This window comes from Mus pahari, chromosome 5 (genome assembly GCF_900095145.1).
Source record: "Mus pahari chromosome 5, PAHARI_EIJ_v1.1, whole genome shotgun sequence".
Lineage (NCBI taxonomy): Eukaryota > Metazoa > Chordata > Mammalia > Rodentia > Muridae > Mus > Mus pahari.
The window spans coordinates 91024944-91047443 of NC_034594.1; the positions used below are offsets into that span (position 1 = coordinate 91024944).

The window sequence follows — 22500 nt, forward strand, 5'->3', positions numbered from 1 at the left end:
GACCATGTAGAAAGAGAGGTAAGGGATGAGAGGATGGAGCAGGAGCAGGAAGGCAAGAGCAAGAGCAAGAGCAAGAGCAAGAGCAAGAGCAAGCGCAAGAGCAAGAGCAAGAGCAGAGGAGGGGGACAAGCAGCTTCTTTTATAGTGAGTCAGGCATACCTGGCTGTTGCCAGGTAACTGTGGTGTGGAGCTTAGACAAAATGCTAACAATTGCCATTATTAATAAATGAGTGCTAGGAATTCAAATGCAGGACTGCAAGTGTTCATACTCAGTGATTTTTATACAAAGACACCATAACATACATGGGAGCATCTTCTCACACATCAAATGGAGTCACAGGAGCACTATGTAAATGATCTATTTCCTTTGTCTTTATGGAAGTAGAACAGCAATTAATTTCAAATATCTCACCTACATGGTGATACTTATTTTCATATTTTTTTAGCAGAGATATCATTCTGTGATACAAGACAATATTTCTATGTACAAGAAGCTAGAATATCACTTTTTAGTATCTTTTAACCTATATACTTAAAATTTTTAGAACAAACTCTAAAATAACTTAAAAAATTTTAACATGCATCCATTAACAAAACAACACAAAACAAAAACCCAACCAACCACACAAACAAAACCACCTAAATGTTAGGAAAAAACACTTAATTGTTTTTTTTCTTTTTTCCTTTTTTATTTGATATTTTCTTTATTTATATTTCAAATGTTAACCCCTTTTCTGGTTACCCCTTGCCAAAACACCCTCCCCCATCGCTCTTACTGAGAGGTACTATGCACATGTGTTAATGGGAAACTAAGTCCCTGGCCTTTCCTTTGTTAGGATGACTTGCACCAGGAAGGGTGACCCTGGGAGCTGACTAACAGCTGGCTTAGTAAAGAGGATCTTCCTGCCTCTCTGAGGTAGGATGCTTTGGAAGTCTGGGTGGACTATTCCCTGGCTTTGCCTCACTGCCAGTAGGTCTACATTCATTGAACCATATCTTCTCTTTGAAGAAAGGAAAAGGCAAGGCTGGCCCCAGGACGTAGGTGCTGAGTTCCTTAGAGCACAGAGGAAAACCAAACGAGTTCTCCTCTCGAAAAAAGCAAACAGAAAAGATGTATGTTGAAACAAAAATAACTGGCCTTTTGGATTTTAAAATTAATGACATTCATTGATTTATTTGTAATGTTGTGGTGTGCTAGGGCACAAATGTCATGGCCTAAAGGTCAGAGGACAGTTTGCAGGGGTTGGGTCTCACTTTTTTGGTATGGTTCCCTAGAATGCAACTCAAGTCATCAGACTCAATGGCACATGCCTTCAATCCACTGAACGATCTTTCTAGGTCCCAGAGGGGCTGCTTTGTGTGACACTCCCTTATTATTTCCCCTTTAATATGTATTAATATAAAGGAGAGGAAGCACATTGAACTTAGTATTTATTATATAATAGGCAAGAAGGAGAAGTATAGTTTAATACAGGGTATAAGCTCCAAGATACACAGGGGACATCAGAGCAAGCTATATTTTAGTCATCAGGAAGAAAACATGAGAACCTCCATTGTCCAGCTTAGCCTATTTGGTAAGCTCTAAGCCAGTAGGAATCCTTATTTCTAACAAAAAAAAAATCCAAAACAAGGTGGAGAATAATTAAAGAACAAGACTAGAAATTAGCCATCTACACACACACACACACACACACACACACACATATACAAATTAACATACATGTATATATGTATATGCACATAGAATAACAATAAGGAAGATGGCTAAACTGGAGGCATAGCAAACCACTCTTCAAGTGGCAGCTTGTATTATCTAGTTATGTGTGCTATAGATTTTGGGTAGAACTGGTTCTGTGGGGAAATTTGCCTTGTCCTACTTTCCAAGTGTATAACACAGACCTTTTACTTTTCTTTTCTTTTTTTTTTTTTTTTTTTTTTTTTTAATTATTAACTGAGCATGAGAGTTTACTCTTCAATTCATGGGCTTAGAGTGTCTGCCCTGCCAACATTCACAGGATTCCTTTCAATAACCATGACAATCTGCCCTCTGTAGAATTACAAAGGTAAGAACCACACAGACACTTGAAGAATTAAAAGGCAGAAGAGTGGTGAACTGTTGCAAGTCATCAACAGATCATGTAAGTTATTCATACTTACAACAGTTCAGTGTTCTTGAACTGAACTTGAATGTTGGGTGATCCCAGCATAAAACGATGCAGAACAATGAAAATCTTGCCATAGAATATTAGCAGATCTTGGTGTCCTTTGGGGGCCAGGTTGAGAGCTCAGAGTCTAAAGCTATATACTCTATGACAACTTATCAACATAATAGCAACTTTCTTCAACTCCGGTGACCATATATTTTATAGCTCCTTTGGGTTTTAGACATTTTATTAAGTCACCTAATATGTATGATTAGAATAATTATCAAGTCTTCCAAAAGGTATTTTCTACTCTTCAAGAGTCTACATTCAGGGACTTTAATATATACACATATGTATATTTCATTTATGGCATATTACAATCCTAGGGAGTTTTTCCTTTTTGTTTTGTTTTACTGGGAGACAGAGGCTCATGCATTCCAGGCTGGCATTAAACTTGCTATGTAGCTGAGAAAAACCTGGAACTTCAAGTCCTCCTGACTCTGTAAGACTCTGGCAAGACTTAATTTACTGGAGACCTCTGCCGCCCCCAAATGAACAGTGCAGAGGCAGAGCAGGGAATCAATGCAAAAGCAAGAGGAATTTTATTGTTCCAGCATGCTGGGATCACCCTGCACATGGAAGAGAGCAAGAACGACACCACACATTACGTTGGGCAAGTTTTTGTACAGTTTTCAGAGCAGCAGTCATTAGGCACAATGTGATTGGCAGAACAGTGTGACTTTTAAACTGATTGGTCTTTAGGAAGTGAGGTGGCAAGGACTTCCCTTGTCTCTACGTGGCCAATGGTCGCAGAATGGGTCTTTGTGCTCTGGGCCTCCAGTACCCACTGGTGGCTGATGGTCTGTCCCCACTCCCTGTGGTCTGAGGAATGTAATTAGCCCCTCCCTTCCAGAGGGGAGGGGTGCCTATGTTCTCTATGGCCTTTCTCTTCTAGGAGGGGAGGGGTCTGGTGGAATTTTCCAAAGTTTCTGAGCTGAACTCTTCACCCCCACCTCTGGACCTCTGAGATTACAGGCACCACATACATAATGTATACAGTACTGGGCATAAAAGCCAGTATCTCATGAATATTATGCAAGTACTCTAACAATTGAACCATACCTCCAATCTCCATATATGTTATTTCTAATCACATTCCAGGATGACTGTTATTTATATAAGATCCCAGAACTGCACACCTACAGAACATGGATCTGAAGATTCTTTGAATCTTACCTAGTGTCCAGACACTATAAGTCCTATGAAACTATAAGTCCTCATCAAAGAGTAAAGTACCAACTCTCAGCTTCCAACATCCATGTGTTAAACTATGAGGGTGATTGTTCAAGTTGGTCTTAAGTTTTTTTTTAGAACTGATTGTGAAGAGAGAATACTGATATTTTAGACAATGTGTACAGGTATGAAATGTTCTTCATAAATTCTGCACATGTCAAATTAAGAATTCATTACCTGTTGCTGTGCCAAAATACCTGACCAAGGCATCTTAAGGAAGGAAGGACTTACTACACCTGCCAAGTCAAGGTTACAGTCCATCATGGTAGACATGGTCAAGGGTGTTTATGGCCATCGGTTACATTCCATCTGCAGTCAGGAAGCAGGGAGAGAGCTGAAATGCTCAGGTCACTTTCTCTTCCCTACACACTCCTGGTCACCAGCCCATGTATACTTGTTTCCCACACTGAAGTTGGGTCTTCCTATCTCAACCCTGTCTAGAAACTATCTCACAGACATGACCAAGCATTTGACTCCTAGGTGATTCAAGATCCTGCAAAGCTGGCAGTAAAAAGTAATTGTTCAGTTCCCAGCAATTGAGCAATAAGACGAGCAGTACTGGTCTAAAAGTTGTACTTGTGAGTCCATGCTTCTAAGATATTCCTACCTCTCTTCAAGCTCTATACTGTTAATTAAAATATAGCACCCACTCATCACCTAAACCACATCTCATAAACTCACTATGAGTTTATGGTAGGAAAGTCAGAGAAACTGGACACCAGTAAGAAACAAGGATGGAGCAACCCATGCTGGATTTCCAAAGGCAAAGACTTGTGTTTAGTTGCTTTAGGGATACCTAGTGAGTTGGTCTGTTATTTTGAAAAGGCAGCTGGTGCTGGGGTGAGATCAAGCCAGCTGGAATCACTTTCCTTGATTTTAGTGTTCTCACTTGGGTCCTTAGGAGACCACTTGTGAGTTCTGCATGTAATAAAAACCTGCTACAGAGCCCTGTCTTGCTGATCCTGGAAAACCTATAGAACTGTGATTTGCCTTGGCAAATTCTATATAATACACCTGCCTTTGAATTTCACCATTTTCTTTCACTACAGATCTCTGTTCCACAATTCATCCAGCTGAGCCCTTCAAATCCTATTCTGAATTACTGCTCACAAACATCAAACTGGCAGGGTTGTACGCAGGTAGTAAGAACACAGAGATGGGGGAATATCATCCTTTTTTTTTTTTCCAGCAGGAAGAGTTGGAAGAATATTAGGTTTGGGGTCAGGTGGAGCTGAGTGATAACTAATTCTTCATGTTTTTGTGTAAGTTACACAGCTTCTATGCAAGCAACCTTTTTTTTTTTTCTGAGTTGCGATCAGGAATGATTGAAACACTGTATGGTAGGGTTTAGAGAGATATAGCCCAGTGGACAAGAATACTTCCTTTTCTTGGAGAGGACTGGAGTTGGCCAGGGATCCATGTCAGAGCTCTCACAGCTCCTTACAATTCTAGCTCCAGGAGATCCAGTGCCCGAATCTGGCCTTCATGGATTCACACACATCCACATAAAATAAAATAAAATAAAATAAAATAAAATAAAATAAAATAAAATAAAATAAATCTTTAAAAAGACAAAAGCAATATTTGTATGGTGTATTACCATTACCTACTTAAGAAAATTGATAAGGATGGAAACATGATTCTTTGGAAAAGTGCTACTCATAATAAAGGTCTGAGTGCCTGCCTGTTCACCTTTGGAATCCACAAAGAAAGGCTCAGTTTGATAGCAAAACTTGTAAACCCAGGACTGGGGAGGTAGAATCCTGGAATTCTCTGCCCAGCCAGTCCATGCTATCCTTCCCAGGATAAGGGGAAGGAGTGAGAGTAAACCTGAAAATAAAATTGTAAACATTAGTTCTGGAATGATGACTTAGTGGTTAAGAGTGCAGAGGGGGGACATCAAGAGCTCTGTACCCACTTGGAGAAGCTCACAACAGCCTATAACTCTGCATTCAGAAGATTAAGGGAGCTGTTGTAGCTTCTTCCAGCTCCTGGACTCAGATGCACATATAATCACAGATACACACACACACACACATACACTCATTAAACATAAATTAATGCTGATGTAGATTTGTCTCAGCAGTTAAAAGCACCTTTGCCTTTACAGAGGAACTGAGTTCAATTCCCAGGAACCTCATGGCAGCACACAATCTTGGCTTATAATTCCAGTTCCATGGTACTCAATGTCCTCTTTTAACCTCTAATGGCACTCACATGATGTATGTAAACAGAGCTGAGCAAAACATTCTTGCATATAAAATGAATTTTAAAAAGCTAAAAGTAATAAATCTTTTAAAAGTTCAACACCCCCCCTTTCCTATATTTATTTATTGCAATAATGCTTAGAACGTACTCCTGTCATCTTCAAACTAAATGGTTAAAAAGTTCCATTTAATTAGAAATAAATTTCCTTGTTTTTTGTCCTCAAAACCAGCTTCTTCTTCCCTATGTCATTTGTATTATTCTCAGATGTTCATGAGGAGTTTTATCTTGTCTTAATAAATTGAAATTCTGTTAAGACAGGGTAATTGAACACAAAAAGCAACTGAGATAAAACTAGAAACAGGTGTCCTGAGATAAAAACTTTGGTAGTGTGCTGAGAATTATTTTTTCTATGGTTTCCATAACAATAGTCTCGATTTCTAGGGGAGTTTTCATTAGATGATTGTTCTTCTTTCTTAATCAATGTAATTGTGAGCTACTGATCCTCAAATAGCAGAGTTTTGTTTTCTACATTTTTTAGTCAAACCACATTCCACTAGCTTTCATATAAGATGACTAAATTTTAGTGAAAAGTAACTAAAAGGAGTGAATAGAATGTATTTATATGTTCCTCTTCTGGAGATAATTAGGAAATAAATATATGGACTGCTGTGATGGCATAGTGGGTAAAGGTGCTTTCTGCCAAGGCTTACAAATGAATTTAATGCCAGGGACACAGAAAGTGGAAAAAGAGAACATGCACACTCACATCATCCCACATAAGTAAATGAATACATGTAATAAAATGGAATCTGTGAGTATTGGCCTAACTCAGTGTTAGATCATATTAAGAGCTCACCCATCATGTTCAAGACATTGAATTCAACCTAGAAGCCAACACTGAAACACACGAAACTCCTTGTAATGTAGATGGCATGCAGTATTTCACATAGAGTAAGCATAATTTAGTAATGCTCTTTCTGGCTATTAAAATAGGTATTCTAACTCTAAATTGTAGAAGAAAAGGAACATTTATTTGGATTTTATGGTAGATTTTTGTGCTTTAGGGGTTTATAGTATTTATTGCTGTTTTTGCAGAGCTGTGTTTGAATGCATTTGCCTATTTTTGTTCTACTTGTATAAACCATAAATTAAGAAGTACAAGTTGTTAGATATTTTATTTATTAGCTGTCACTTTTAATTTCATCTAAAATAAAGCTTTCTCTCATAAATATTTTAAAATATTATGAGAACTTCATAAATGCCACTTTAACATCTATCATATATTTTTGTTGATTTTATATGTATGTTTAATCTCTATCCAAACAACTGAACATTATGTCCATTTTTAAAATCATTAGCCCCTTTTTCAGCACCTTACTAATTTATTGTTATAGAACACATTTCCAGGAAGCAGGTAACTATGGCCAGGACATAAAGATCCCTGTCCTCACTTGGACTTAGCCTTGTAGCTAGCTTTGTCTATAATTCGGGGAGCCTGTTTTCCTAAGATGCCCATATGAGATAGTGCACTAACAGGGAACAGACAGCACAAATTGCCTATCTCCCTGAATAAAGCAAGAAAGATCTGGGTTTCTAAATACAAAATGAATTAATAGTAAAACAGGCTGGGGTATGTCCTCTGATCTCAAAGCAGGAATGGACTGTTACAGAAACAGAAATTATAGTGATTCCTTTTAGTTTTCCTGTTTTTCATATGTACACATGTTAGACATGTTTAAGTGCAGAATCTTTCCTTTGTTTGTATGTAGTCATACATACTTGAGGATGGATGTGCATCTGTATGCTCCTGCAAAGGAAGTTCCACCATTGATATCGGAAATCATCACCCCTAGTACTTCCTCCTTGCTTATCAAGAGTGGGTCTCTCAGGCAAACCCAGAGTTCAGGGAAATGGGGAGTTTTGTGAGGCAGTCTGCACTGGCCAGGGCTGAGATTACAGTGGGTCACCATAACCAAAAGGCACTTACTAGGATTTCTAGAGATCTGAAATCTGTTCCTGGAGCTTGCACAGCAAGCGCTTAGACTTCAGAGCCATCTCCCCAGCCCTCACATAATGACATTTCAACAGAAAAAAATCTTCACTATTGAATAAAATAAAAAAGAAAAAGCAACATGCAAAAAATTATAGGACAGAAAGATACTCTCAAAGTTTATACTGCCGAAGTTTGGCTAAATCAAACTTGTCAAAACAAGTGGTCAAAAGTCAGAGAATATAGCTTACAAAATTGAAATAAAAAATGAAGAGATTGTTCAACTCTTCCCACTCCAGAAGAAATATATAGTAAGTGGCTTAGGGAGGTGGCTCAATGGGTCAAGTGTTTGCCACTTATGTGTGAGAATCTAAATTTAGATCCCCAGCACTTGACTAAATCCAGACTATCGACAACTTTTTATAAGTTTTTACTGCAGGTTGAAAGACAGAGAGAAGAGAAAATCTCCAGAGGCTCACAGGCTGCTTATTCGAGGGTATTAAGGGGCAGCCAAAGTACTCGGTGTGAAGCAAAATGGAAGGGGAAGACTGATGCTCAAGGCTGTCTCTCACCTCCAAAGGTGCATTGTAGCACACACACACACACACACACACACACACACACACACACACACACTCACACACACTCACATAAGAAATGTGTGTTGAAGGTTGGCATAACCCTTAAAGCTGAACTAGCAGTAAATGTCAAACCTTATGTTGCTGCTAACCTAACCTTCCTCTGTGTTAATCAACTAGAGCAATCTCATACAGAGTCCTGGAGGATGTTGTTAGCCTTGTCAGTCAGCTCTCCTCTGCTGAGGACACTGTCCCTGCCACCCTTCCCCTTGGGTACCAGTTCCTCCATGTTGGGTGGACAATACCTCTTCCTGTGTTCTTAGCCTCTTGTCTGTATTTATGTGGTCATCTTTCCTAACTACTATAACTGAAAGATACCACCATTAAACCTCCAGAAGAGAGAGCTCCACCTCCCCTCCATATCTTCTCTCTATATGATCCTGATGAGTACAGCTAGATTACAATGTACTGCAGAAGAAGGGAAGGAAGAAGATATTTAGGGGATATGTAGGAAGGCGTTAACATAATCTGACAGTGCTGAAAATTCAATATTTGTGGAATAAACAAATAATAAATCAACAAAATAAAAGCAGGCATTAATTCTCGAGCCTTATTTTTCAAGTATGCTAAGTGTGAAGTACCAATTTCAACTCCTGCTGGAAGGCAGGCATCCTTTCTCAGTGAGACATACTGAAGGTTGGAGTGGACAGCCTACACGGAGATTAGCTATACCTGACCCCTGAGGATCGTACAGTGTCACCTGTGCCCAGGTGATTACAGGTGGGGTTAAGGATGACACAGTGCAAGAAAGAGAAGAGATACACTTAGGTATCATATTGAGTGGGGTGGGGGCAGAAGCAAGTTTCTTAAACTAAATTTAATGTATCAGAGTCCCAAATGATGTTTCAGTGTATAAAGGTGTTTGCTGCCAAGCCTGATAGCTAGAGTTACATATTGGCACACACATGAGGTGTCTATGCACATTTACACCTCTCCTCTCACACTAAGCACACATACACACAATTTATGAAGATTTTAAAATATATATTATCAGTAATCACAGTTTCTTTTTAATGTTGAGACAAAAATCTGTGTGGTAGTGGCAGCCATTACCTTTTTGGTAGAAAGACTCAGGTCATACAGTAGGCACTTAGCAGTTGTAGCTGGAATGGTTAAGAGTTTTTTGTTGTTGTTTTTGTTTGTTTTGTTTTGTTTCTGCTCCTATGTGCATAGATACATTCTTTATGATCACTGGCTTGCTCCGAAGTTGTTGGGTCAAGGTCTGCTTTCTTCCTCCACAATCCTCAAAAATTGTGTGCATGTGTGTGTGTATTTGTTTTGTTTTTGTTTTTGTTTTTGTTTTTTTAAACATGGAAACTTTTCTTTCAGTCTTATTTCTGTGACCAATACTAGAAACATTCCTGTCACCATGCAATTGCTGGTCTCCTAGAAACCTGTGACAGATTATATTTTCTGTCAGGAAGTAGGGTCCAGAACTGGGGTCTGGAATCAGAAGGAAAGCCTGTACATGACTACTGGTAAGTGTCCAGTTGTTTTAGGAAACCTCAGGTAACCGGCAATCAGTGCTGTTGATGTGTAAGATTCAAAGCTGCTGTAGCTGAGACTCCACTCTTTCTTCCTCCTTCCACAGATGACAGCAAAGCTCGGCTCAGCAGCACTGTGCCCTTGGTCATCCTGGGTAGCCTTCTGGATGACCAGCACTGGCATTCAGTTCTCCTGGAGCGTGTGGGCAAGCAGGCAAACTTCACTGTGGACATGAACACGCAGCACTTCCGGACCAAGGGTGACACAGATTCTCTGGACATTGACTATGAGGTAAGTCAATCCTCCCCACAGGTTCCCAGGAATGGGAGGGAAGTCAGTAAATAGAGTGTTTAAGCCCCTCCATGTGGGCTAGGCTACAAGGGAGGAGTCTCCCAGGAAGATCTGCACTGCCCTCTGGAAATGCCTTGGTCAAGCTTTGTTTTCCTGATAAGGAAGGTATCAAGGTATAAGCTAAAAATCAATACTTTTTACTCTTTGTGGGTATGTGTGTGTGTGTGTGTGTGTGTGTCCTAGTATCATTTTTGTTGCTCTGATTAAAAAAACAAAAAAAAACAAAAAAAACAAAAACAAAACAAAACAACAACAAAAAAAAAAAACTGGCAACAAGTAGTTAGCCTGATCAGAAGCTGTCTTAGTTAGGGTTTTACTGCTACGAACGGACACCATGACCAACACAAATCTTATAATGGCAACATTTAATTGGGGCTCGCTTACAGGTTCAAAGGTTCAGTCCATTGTCATCAAGACAGGAGCATAGCTGTATCCAGGGAAGCATAGTGGAGGAGAAGCTGAGAGTTCTACGTCTTTTTCTGAAGGTCACTAGGTGAAGACTGCCTTTTAGGTAGCTAGGAGGAAGGTCTTAATGCACATACCCACAATGACACACTTACTCCAAAAGGCCACATGTCCTAATAGTGCATAAAGAGACTGTGTTTACCGACTTGTTCCTTGTGCCTTACTCAGACAGCTTTCTTATATATGTCAGGTCCAGGGCCACCACCTCATGAGTGACATCACTTATTGTGAGATGGGATTTTCCACATCAACCATCAATCAAGGGAATGCAATACAAACTTCTCCACAAGCCAATTTTGTAGGAAAAATTTCAATTAAGGATCACTCTGCCCCAGTGACCATAGTTTATGTTAACTTGATATAAAACCAGCCAGAGCATAGGGATTCTTAGGTTAATTGAGCTGGGAACACATCTCTGTGAATGTCACTAATCTCTGGGATGAGATACACGACTGTATTAAAAGGGGAATGTGAGCTGCATACAAGCACTCATTACTCTGTTTCTGTTTCTTGGTTGTGGGTTTCATGTGACTATGGAGCTACCTCATGCTCATATTACAGAGAATTCTCTTCCATGATGAATTGTATCCCTGAATTGTGAGCAGAAGGAAGTCCTTCCTTCATTAAGTTGCTTTATCAGGGTGTTTTATGAGCAAAAGAAACTAACCTATAAGTGATTGCTAGACAATGACTAGGAAACATTTGAACAAAATTTAAAACCCTGGTACAATAGGGGAATAAAATTAAGAAGAAAAAATAATGGAAAATTAGTAACAGCCAGGTTTTCTTCTTTCAGTCTTCATCATAAGCCTTTAGAAAGGTCTTTCCCTTTGATGCCAACTTCTGTTCAGTATTGTAGATAATATATGTCATTCAGTAACTTCAAAAGACCCATTGACATATTTTAACTCAAAGTGCAAAATACCAGGTAGGTATTTTTGAGTTGCTGACTATGGAAAATCTTCAAATACCTATAAATTTCCTGTGACAACTTGTTTAATTGAGTGAAGAAACAAAAGAGATCACAGTAAAGTAGGTTCACTTCAAAGCACAGCAGCATCTTTAATGAATGTGAAGACAACACCCAACAGAGGGGAGAAAGAACTTGTAGAGACAATATCCAGTGGATAGATATTGCCCCCGGTTGAAGGATGGGGTCATCCACCCACCTCAAAAATATGAATCCAGAATTTTTCCTGTCAAAAGGAAATGTAGCAAGAGAGTAGAGCAGAGACTGAAGGAAAGGCCATCCAGAGACTGCCCCACCTAGAGATCCATCCTATCTGCAACCACAAAATCAAGGCACTACTGCTGATGCCAAGAAGCTCTTACTGACAGGAACCTGGTATAGCTCTACCCTGAGGGAGGCTATGCCAGAGCATGACCAATACAAATGAAGATGTACACAGCCAAACATTGGACTGAGTGTGGGGGCTCCAATGGAGAAGTTAGGGCAAGGACTGTAGGAGCTGAAGGGGTTTGCAACCTCATAGGAAGAACAACAATATCAACCAACCAGAAATCGCTCCCCCCCCCCCATCTCAGGACTTTCTAGCTTTCTAACTGTACTGAAATGCTAATGATAACTTCTAAAATGACCTAAAAGCCTTTTGCTCTTTCTGAAGGTAAAAGACTACTGGCTTAGGTGATTAACACCTGTGGCCTAACAGGAGAAGATTAAACAATGTGGCCTTTGTTCTATCTCAGCAGGAATTGCTGGGCTCTAACTTTCAGCCTGCTAGTCAGAAGTCCCAAGAAGAAAATGGGACACTTAGAGAAGTGGTTGTAGAGTTTATTACTAAGTTGTAAAACGTTTCCTATGAAAGCTATCTAAGGGGAAAAGTGAAAAGATCCTAAGCGGGATGGGGGGGGTGGGGGTGGAGAGGGAAAAGATTTCTATTCTAAATGGGGAAAGGCAAAAAAATTCTTTCCTCTCTTCTTTGTCTTCAGTACTTATGCATCTTTCAGAATACATGATCTCATGTTTCAAAGTTCATCACAAGTTCAAACAAAAAAAATCAAATCATAAATTGAGATAGAAGTATGCAACAGAGAATGTTTACATGCATATCCATTAGGAGTAATTATCTGGCTAACATCACCTGTCTCAGCTCCACTGGTTCACTGAAGGTTTAAAACCATAACTAAGTTCTGTAGTGAAGTTTTGTATAGATAAACCAAGTCAATATTTTACCTTCTTTCCTAGCACCTATGATAAGTTGTTAGTTCCCTCCTTATGTCCTTTGGTTAACTGTTTTACAACCTCTTGGAATGTGCTCTGAGTAAGAGAAAGTCTGGTTCCTAAGATACTTGGTGATACTTGGGAGACTGGCAGAGTTCTCAATGCAGTTTTGACTATCAGAAAAGGACCTAATAGCAGTCCCACTACAAAAGAGCTTAATAATTACAGATAAAATTTAAGGAATTCTTATAGCATCATCATTAAGGCTTAAGTCATCTATGTGTCTCTATAGCATCACTACAAGACAGTACATCTTGGATCTGCAGAGATCTGCCCCAAAGGGGTGTGTTATTACTTAGTGATTGTTAGATATGTTTGATAATAATAGGAAAAGCATATTAATAGCAGGAATCTTTCCTAAGATGAATCCCTTACAGCCTTGCTTAATAAAGGTACACCTGTCATAGATTGTATAATAATCTAAAGCAGGCCATTTCAGGATGATCACATACTAGTTATTAGCTTGTCCCATTATGGCTCCTGATAATTTTGATTCTGTTGGTTTTGTATTTCCTTGAATATTATAACTATGAAATGGTATAAAATGTTACCTCAAGGGCTTGTATGTATTAATATAATCCCAGGACTGGAAAGGCACGGAAGAGACGATCCCTGGGGCTTACTGGAAAACCATCCTAGCTAATAGATAAACTCCAGGTTCAGTAACTCTATCACTAGAAACTAAAAAAATTAAAATAAAATAAAAAAGGTACCAAATGGTTGGTATCTCACCAGGGGCAGCAGGTAAATACCAAGTCTGATGATCTGAATTTAGTCCCTGATTCCTACATGGTGTATACCAAGAGCCAGCTCTCTCAATTGTTCCCCAGCTTCCACATGTGCTCTGTGGTAGAAATATATTTCCTCAACCCTAACTCTCTAAATATTAAATAAATAAGTTAAAATAAATAAATAATCTAGGAGGAGAGCATCCAGTGTGGAGCTCTGGCCACCATATGATTGGGCACACACATGTGTGAGTATTCACATTCACACATGAATATGCCATGCAAAAGAAACATCTTTGTTTTTTGTTTGTTTGTTTTTATTCACTTTACATCCTGCTCACTGAGTCCTTCTCCATTACTCTTCTGACAATAGTTCCCCTACCAGTTCCTCCCATTCTCCTCTGAGCTGGTGGGAACCCCTCTGAGTATATCCTATCCCAGCACATCAAGTCTCTGTGAGGCTACTAAGACCAGACAGGCAGCATAGCTAGAAGAACATATCCCACATACAGGCAACAGCTTTTAGGATAACCCCTGCTTCAGTTGTTCAGGAACCACATGAAGACTGAGCTGTACATCTGCTACATACAAAACAGACACATGTATTAAAAATTAAAAAATGACATGAAGCATGACAGAAAGTCTTTTAATGTTAGCATTACACCAAGAAATCCCATCCCTCCTACCCTTTATTGTTCTTTCAGTGTTGGATGTTGAATTGAGGGACTCATGCACGTTAAGCAAGTGTCCAACCACTCAGCTTCTGCCCCACATAAGGTTGATTTGGAGGGCTCTCTATGGCAGAGTTGCTTGTGATCTTCCAGCTCTCCCTACAAAGCAGTTGAATTCACAGCACAGCACTGAGGCACCAAGCCTGAATTTATTGATTTTTATCAGCATTCACAGAAGCAACTTACAATATAGTTTCTTGTTTTATTCAATTTTCTGCTAGAATGTTGATAGCATACTTAATTAGCCTTCCACTTCTAATGGAGGTAGGTAATCAGACATTTTGAATACTGGGTGAATGACTGCAGTCATCAGTAAAATAATAGAAAATTAGCCAGTCTGTCTCAGACGTACACAGAGCCTGGGGCAAGAGTACAAATGGAGAGCCACATGTCCTAATCTAAATATTTAAAGAGTTACAAATCAAGCAAATTCAATGAAATGTATTCAACTCTACTAGTATGATCAAATTACCTCCAAAGTCACATTGTACATGTCCAGGTCTGTCCATTCTGTATACAGCTCCCTCTTATCATCAGAAGAACAGGCAGGAAGTGATTTTGACAGTGACATCACATTTACTAATCAAAAGACTCACATGTGATGGGAGTGGAACACAGGGTGGAAAACCGTAGTGACACATTTGTGATCTTTTCACATGGCCTATGAGCATTGTTCCTAGCAAGCAGGATGTGGTCCCTGGATTCACAGACAAATGTTGTGTCCACAGCAGGGACCCCTGTCTTCTAGGCAGATGGAAAACACTGAAACAAAGACTTTTCATCCAGTTCTTTTCTGGTTTTTCTCTGCAAGGTCTGTAGCAGGCTCTTAAAGAGCATGGTTCTGATCATTGTGCCTGGAGAAATGTGGCAATTTGACCAATTGGCGAAAGAACATAGTAACTGATATATTGGGACAACTCCCAAACATTCATGTTAGACCAGTTTGTGGCTGGTTTGCCCACTGTGGCCTCAGTCTGTGAAAGATAACCATTTACTCACTTAGCAGGAGGAGCCACAGGCATTCCTCATACTCCACCCTCAAGTGTAAGACCTGGTCACACGCGGGAAACCGTGTGGTGACCTGTGGGAAAGCTGAAGTGGTCAAATTGTACTACTAAGATCCCACTGGCAGCATCTGTTACTCTCCGCTTTGCCTTCTGTTTTTTCTCTGCAAGGTCTGTAGCAGGCTCTTAAAGAGCATGGTTCTGATCATTGTGCCTAGAGAAATGTGGCAAACTGTCAGGTCAGGCTGATGCACTGATAGCGTATAGGGTCTATGGAATTTTGAGTTTTCTTAAAGAGAGGACTGAGCTAAGGAGATGATTCAGTCAATAAATCATTCAAGTATGAGAATTTGATGTCAAAAGTGTTAATGAGTTATGCCCAGTTCTCGGGAACCCCAGAACAACGCCAGGAATTACGTCCCATGCAAGAACAAAGAGGGTCTCTATTATATGAGACTGACTCGGATCCTAAGCCTTTACCACTGTGCAGGATAGGAATGCGATGCTCATGTCCAGGGCTGCTTTGGACCTTACACATGCGCGCGCGCGCGCGCGCGCGCGCGCACACACACACACACACACACACACACACGCATATACAGAAGTTGAGATCCTCGAACATTGGTGTTACTTGACTGGGGAGGTAATAAGGGAGTGCCATCCTTCAAACCTGACAACATTTGTTCAGACAGCAGGGTGGAACCACGTATCTTTAAAGGGACCTTCCTGACCAGGCAAAAGTAACTTATTGCACTACCAGAAACTGCTGTATTTTTACAAACTGGTCACATCTGTCTGGTAACACTTAATTGTCCTCTCCCATAGTCTAAGAGTGGGCTTTTTATCGTTTCAAGGATATTGGTGCCTGCTTCCTTCAATGGCGGGAGCCATCTGCACTGGAGAAGTGTTGGTACGCAGTCAAAGGGAGTGTGAGTTTCTGTGACACAGAGACTAGGGTATGCTGCTTTTTGTCTGTTCCCCAGGTTGGCATCTACTTCTGGGGTAGAGGTTGTAAGGCAGAAGGGAATCCTACCATGAAACAGGAAAGGGGAATTGCAATATTCCAGTGCCAGGCTGGGTCTTCTTAAGTCTGCCCTCTCTAAAGGCCGGACATGTCTATGAAGAGGGTTGGGGAAGGAGTACTAACTTCTCTAGCCCAACACAGCATCAGGGAAGTGCAGAGGCAGGCTTCCTGTATCTCTTCAGATGCTGTGGTACATATTTAGAATCTTTGTGTTGTGGTAGCAGAGTAGGTGAATTCCTTGGGCTCACTTGTCAACCAATCTTGCTGAATTGGCAAGTTCCAGGATAAAGGAGAGACACTGTATGTATTGGTTACTTGCTATTGCTGTGATACAACACCACCACCACACCACCTGGGCAACTTTTTTGAGTTTTGTTTTTGTTTTTGTTTTCTTTTGGTTATTTGGGGTTTACAGTGTAGGTGTTAGAGTCCATGGCCACGGAGTGGAGGTTGCATGCATTTGAAATCAACTCAAATCAATTATATATATATATATATATATATATATATATATATCCTCAGAAAATTGAGATTACTGGCTTCATTTCTAATGACAGAAAGTCATCAAGCATGACTGAATTCCAGGCATATAGCTTGGGCTTTCCTTAATGAAGTTTCATGTGACCTAGATGGCTCAGTTAGAAAAGCATTTGCTTTTTAAAATGAGAATCTGCACCCCATCCTCAGCACACTGTTCAAGTTTGCATTCTCTGCTGTGATAAATACCATGGCCAAAGCCCATTGAGGAGGAAGGGCTTTATTTACTTCCTCTCATTCTTCCAGGCAGATGTCAATCACTGAAGAAAGCACAGTGAGGAACTCTAGCACAGTCTCCGGAAGAGCACTGCTTCCTGGCTTGTTTCCCATGGCTTGATCAGCCTGCCTTCCCCATTAGCCCAGGACCACTTACCTGTGGCTGGCATTGCTCACAGTGGCCTGTCCCATTACAAACCAGTCATTAATTACGAAAATGTTCCCAAGGACTTCATATAGGCCATTTGATGGAGGAATTTTCTCAATTTAGGGTCCTTCTTCCGCGATGACATTATGTGAAGTTGACAAAATAAACAAATAAAATAAGGAACACATTGATGTAAGCCTAGTGTGCTGGCAGGAATTTGCTCCTCCGTCATGGTGAGAAAATTACAGATGGATTTGTCTCACTTGCCAGCCGGCCTCAAATCCAGAGGAGAGATATTGTACTCTGGACTGATCTTTGACAAGTATCCATGCATGTGCGTGTGCATACTCAAACATGTAGAACCAAATTGATGTGGAATATTTTATTAGGCTTTTATTCATTATTGTGTGTGCAAGTCTGCGGGTATGTGCATATTACGGCTCATCTATGGAAGTCAGAGGTCAGCTTGCAGCAGTCCATCCTTTTCTTCCAGCATTTGAATTCTAAGGATCAATTTATACTGTTAAGCTTTTTGATCAGTGTTTTTATATCCTTAGCTATCTCACCAGCTCTCAAATCAATAGCTAAAAATAAAGAGAATTTATCAGAAAATTAAGAGCACTGGTCTTGTTGTATAGTGCTACAAATTCATAAACTTTGACTGTTGGCCATGGAATTTCCATGGTGCTAAGAGACATCCAGTTTGGTTACATTTCAGAGGAGAATAAAAAAGAAGTCAAGAGCTCACATCCATTGTTGGAGAATGTCCATCACCAAGTTGACTACCAGAGCAAAGGCAAAACAAAATATTAACGTGTTTTGAGAAATGTTAATGTTGGAAACTTCGGAATCAGCATTTAAATTGAGCTAGAGTAAATTTAGTAAAAGAGCAAGATTTTGCTGAAAGGACCCTGATATAACTGTCTCTATGCTATGACAGTGCCTGGCAAATACAGAAGTGCATGCTCACAGTCATCTATTGGATGGAACACAGGACCCCCAATGGAGAAGCTAGAGAAAGTACCCAAGGAGCTGAAGGGGTCTGCAACCTTATAGATGGAACAACAATATGAACTAACCAGTACCCCTCTGAGCTGTGTCTCTAGCTGCATATGTAGCAGAAGATGGTCTAGTAGGCCATCATTGGGAAGAGAGGCCCCTTGGTCTTGCAAACTTTATATGCCCCAGTACAGGGGAATGCCAGGGCCAAGAAGTGGGAGTGGGTGGGTAGGGGAGCAGGGGCGGGGGGAGTATATAGGGGACTTTCCGGATAGCATTTGAAATGTAAATGAAGAAAAATCTAATAAAAAATTGAAAAAAAAAGTGAGGAACCTCTTGGAAGTAGCATCAAAGATCAGAGAAAAGAGGTAGCTATGAGAGAAAAGCATGGTAATAAGGTCAAAAGAAAGCAAGTTGTAGAGCTTCACACATTTAACATGAAAGAGGGTGTTTTCCTTCACTCTTTTGGCTGCAGCCTGTGACACCAGAAATCCCTTCAGATTCCTGAAGATATTGGCCAAGGCAAACTGTGAGTAGAATATGTAGTCTCTCTGGTTTCATTTGAGCCTAAGATCAAAGAAAGGAAATTTGTAATTTGTCAGGACAAGCAAGTGACAAGACAACAACATTGTCTAAAAGCCCAAGGCCAAAGCAGATTGAGAAAGAAATAGCTTATCATATATTTTGATCCAAGTCAATAAGTGTTGTTTTGATCTATGATTGAATCACATACTCAGAATTGAGGGGGCTGTAGAGATACCTAATTTCATAAGGTGTATGTTACACAAACTTAATGGCTTGAATTTCATTCCCCAGCCCCACGGAAAATGTCACCTGGGCATAGTGGCTTGTGTTCCACCACTGGGGAGATGGAAATGAAAAGATCCTGGGATCTCCTAGGCTACCCTGTAGGGGAAATTAGTAAGCACTGGGTTCAGTGAGAAACCCTATGTCAAAAAGTAAGGTAGAAGTTGGTTGAGGAAGATACTTAATGTTGAACCTCAGCCTCCACATGCATGCACATGCCTATCTCTTAACACAAGTGCATACCCATGTACACATCCATAAATATGTGCATATACATATATATGATATGCTTTTGAAGCAAAGGTAATTTATAATAATTTAAGATAAACTCATTAAAGTGTATAGAAAACAGCATAGGATAACTGGTACCTGTGAAAGTAAAAATTAAGATAAAAATTTAAAGGTCATTGTTAGTCTGTCATTATGCTTCCTAACTTACTCTAGATTTACTATAGAGGGTATCATATAAAATAGAAACAAAGACAACACTGAGGAGAAAAGCTATCCACTGCCTCTCTAAAACTCCTGGCTCACTCTGCCAGGCTGTAAACTGCCCTGTAGCATGTTTCTGGTGAAAGGCAGTGGGAAAAAGGTTAAGGGAATTTATCTAAGGGAAGTTGTACATTTAAGGGAATTATTCAAGGGACAGAGTCACCGCAAAGGAGTAAGACATAATTTATTATGGTCCCAAATATGAATGACTCTGACCCAAGAACCCAGGTACACACTGCCTCTAATAGTGTGAGCCAGCATGGCAATAAAAAAAAAAAATCACATATCAAAGAAATTTGAAGGGAAGATCTGTTGTTAACATTCTGTCTAAGCTCTGCCCCACAGTTACTTGGCAACAGCCAGGTAGGCCTGACTCACTATAAAAGGAGCTGCTTGCCCCCTGCTTGCTTTCTTAAGGCCATTCTGAATCCCAAGCCATTTTAAAAGCCTTGAAGTGTAATGGATACAAGAACCATGGCATAAATTCTTTCTTATCTACTTTACATATTGGTGGGGCAGAAAGTAATATAAGGAAAGGGAATTGTTTTGGCTCACAGTTTGAGGACACAGTCCATCGTGCCAGGAAGGGTATGTCAGCAGAAACTGAGACAGTCATCTTGCATCCACAGTCAAGAGACAGAGAGAGATTCAAGTACTACTTTCTCTGTTTTTATTCAGTTCATGACCCCTCCTGCTGAATGGTCCTACCTTTACTATACCATTTTTGAAACCATCTCACAGAAATGCCCAGATGTTTGACCAATACTGACTCTCCCTTCAGTTCAGTTAATATTAAGTATGCCTAGTGCTTTCTTCCTCTTTAGGGGTCCCAGAGAGGATCAGCAAGGAAGCCCTCATGATTTTGTGAACTCAAGACTCTGTGCTAGAATTACTGTCAGAATAAACTTAACACCTTTTTGTATTCTATAATGTTCATTTTTGAAAAAACAAAGAATAAATTACATTTCACTGTTATTTAATATATGTTGATAAAAGAAAATAAATAACCAATATGTAGAATGAGTGTGGAAATATTTTCTTAATGAGGAAGTCACAATCACTGTATAATAGGAAAATAGAAAGTTTATATTGTTGTTTCCATGCTTTATTTCTAGATTTCTATATTATTATTGTTTAAAATTCTTTAAAATGCTTTAGCTAGGTATTAGGAAATTATCACCAGAAAAATAAACCATGTAAAAATATAGAAAATTAAATTGAAAAATTAAATGCTTTGTGTACATCCCATGATTGCACTTCTCAAATTCAAAGAGATTGCCTAGAAAGCATACACAAAGATCTGGTTAAATAAAAACAAAGACTTTCAATTTAGAAACACATGAAAGTGTTATAAAGTTTTGAATGCAAAGCACAAGGAAAAGTAATAAACAGGATATAGTCCCATCATAGTAAGAAATATTTAAAACATCTTACAACTTATCAGAAAAAGATCTGTCTGACTAATGCTAAGAAAGACAGAGACAGTGTTAAGGTTTGGCAGATTGTGTCCTCCTCTAATGTGGTAAGTGCAAGAGAGAGGAGGTGGAGAGTGGTGGATGGGAGAGGACATGGAGGAGACAGAGGAAAGAGGGGAGAGAGGGAAAAAGGCACAGAAGGAAGAAAGAAAGTGAGGTGTATGTGGGGGGAGACAGAAACAGAACGATTGGCCAGAGAAGAGCAAGAGGAAAGAGTTAGAGATACAAGGGGGAAGAGAGTCCTAGGAAATGTGATATTTCCAAGCAATAGAGAAAATCTGATTCCTAGTTAATAAGGGTGAGGAAAGTGAGAGGAGAGTTATTATCCTCTTGTCTCACAAAGCAGGAGCAGTATTCCCAAAAGATATTTTGTTCTTTACGATATCCATGATTCATTTTTTGTTACTTTACAGAAAATATACACAGTAAAGAAAACTAATACCCTATAATCATCCCAGAAATCTATAATTAAAAGATTGTAACTCTGTTCCTAATCTTTGTAGATCTCTCTCTCTGTCTCTCTGTCTCTCTGTCTCTCTGTCTCTCTGTCTCTCTGTCTCTCTCTCTCTCTCTCTCTCTCTCTCTCTCTCTCTCTCTCTCTCTGCCTGTGTGTGCTTGTGTGGATACACCATGGCATGCCTGTGGAGATCAGAGCATAACTTTCAGTAGTTGTTTGCTTTACAACTTATGGTAGGTAGGGTCTCTTCTGATTTAGTTGCTGCAGTGTAACTCCAGTGTAGCTGGCTGTGAGATTCTGGATGTCACTTGGCCTGGCCTAACATCTGTTCATAGGGCAGGGACCACAGGTTTGGGCTACCTCATTTGGATGAGTTTTTCACTGCTGTTTTTGTTTGTTTGTTTTAACAAGGGTTCTAGGACTCAAGCTTGGGTTGAGGAGGCTGTACATCTAGTGCTTTTACGCACTAGCATCTCCTGGCCCTTGCGTGCACAACTTTCTCATCACTGAATAAATCTTTCAAAACCAATTATAATTCTTGTACTTTACAATCAAATTGCATTGTTAATAATGGTTATGTTAACAGTTTCATTAGGCTGATTCTTAACTGTGTCTCAAATCCATAGGGCATTTGGTATTATTTCTTTTATCTTTATAGATAACAGTTGTGAAAACAATGCTGTGCATATAAGTTCTTTGATATTTTGGGGTTTGGAACTGGGTTTCACTGTGGGTGAATGAATCTGCTTTGTTCCTTTGCTTTGTTATGCCTGCATCTTCTCTGCTGCTGTGCTTCAGATAAATATAAAGAGATTGATTTTTCCTCTTTTCTCTTTTTTTGTCCCTGTAAATTACTGTTTTATTTAGTATTAAAAGTTTTAAGAAAGATATGAAAATATTGTGTAAAGTGAGTCCTTAAGAGGAAAACAATTATAGATCTTTTAACATAGACTAATATGTATCCTTTAAATGAGTAATCAAATGGCATCTGTAATTACTAAAGCTGCTTGGCTCACAAATACAACTAAGTCTAGAGAAATGTACTTCTCTTACATTCCTCCTTGTA

The 22500-nt window shown here is 39.6% G+C and overlaps 1 protein-coding gene across 1 annotated transcript in view; it reads left to right on the plus strand.

Moving 5' to 3' along the window:
* Cntnap5 (contactin associated protein like 5) overlaps positions 1 to 22500 on the plus strand; it is an 858611-nt gene that overhangs the window by 372585 nt on the left and 463526 nt on the right. Inside the window, exon 6 of the mRNA XM_029539128.1 lies at positions 9865 to 10049. Coding sequence (XP_029394988.1) covers positions 9865 to 10049 — 185 coding nt within the window. The remainder of the gene's footprint in view (positions 1 to 9864; positions 10050 to 22500) is intronic.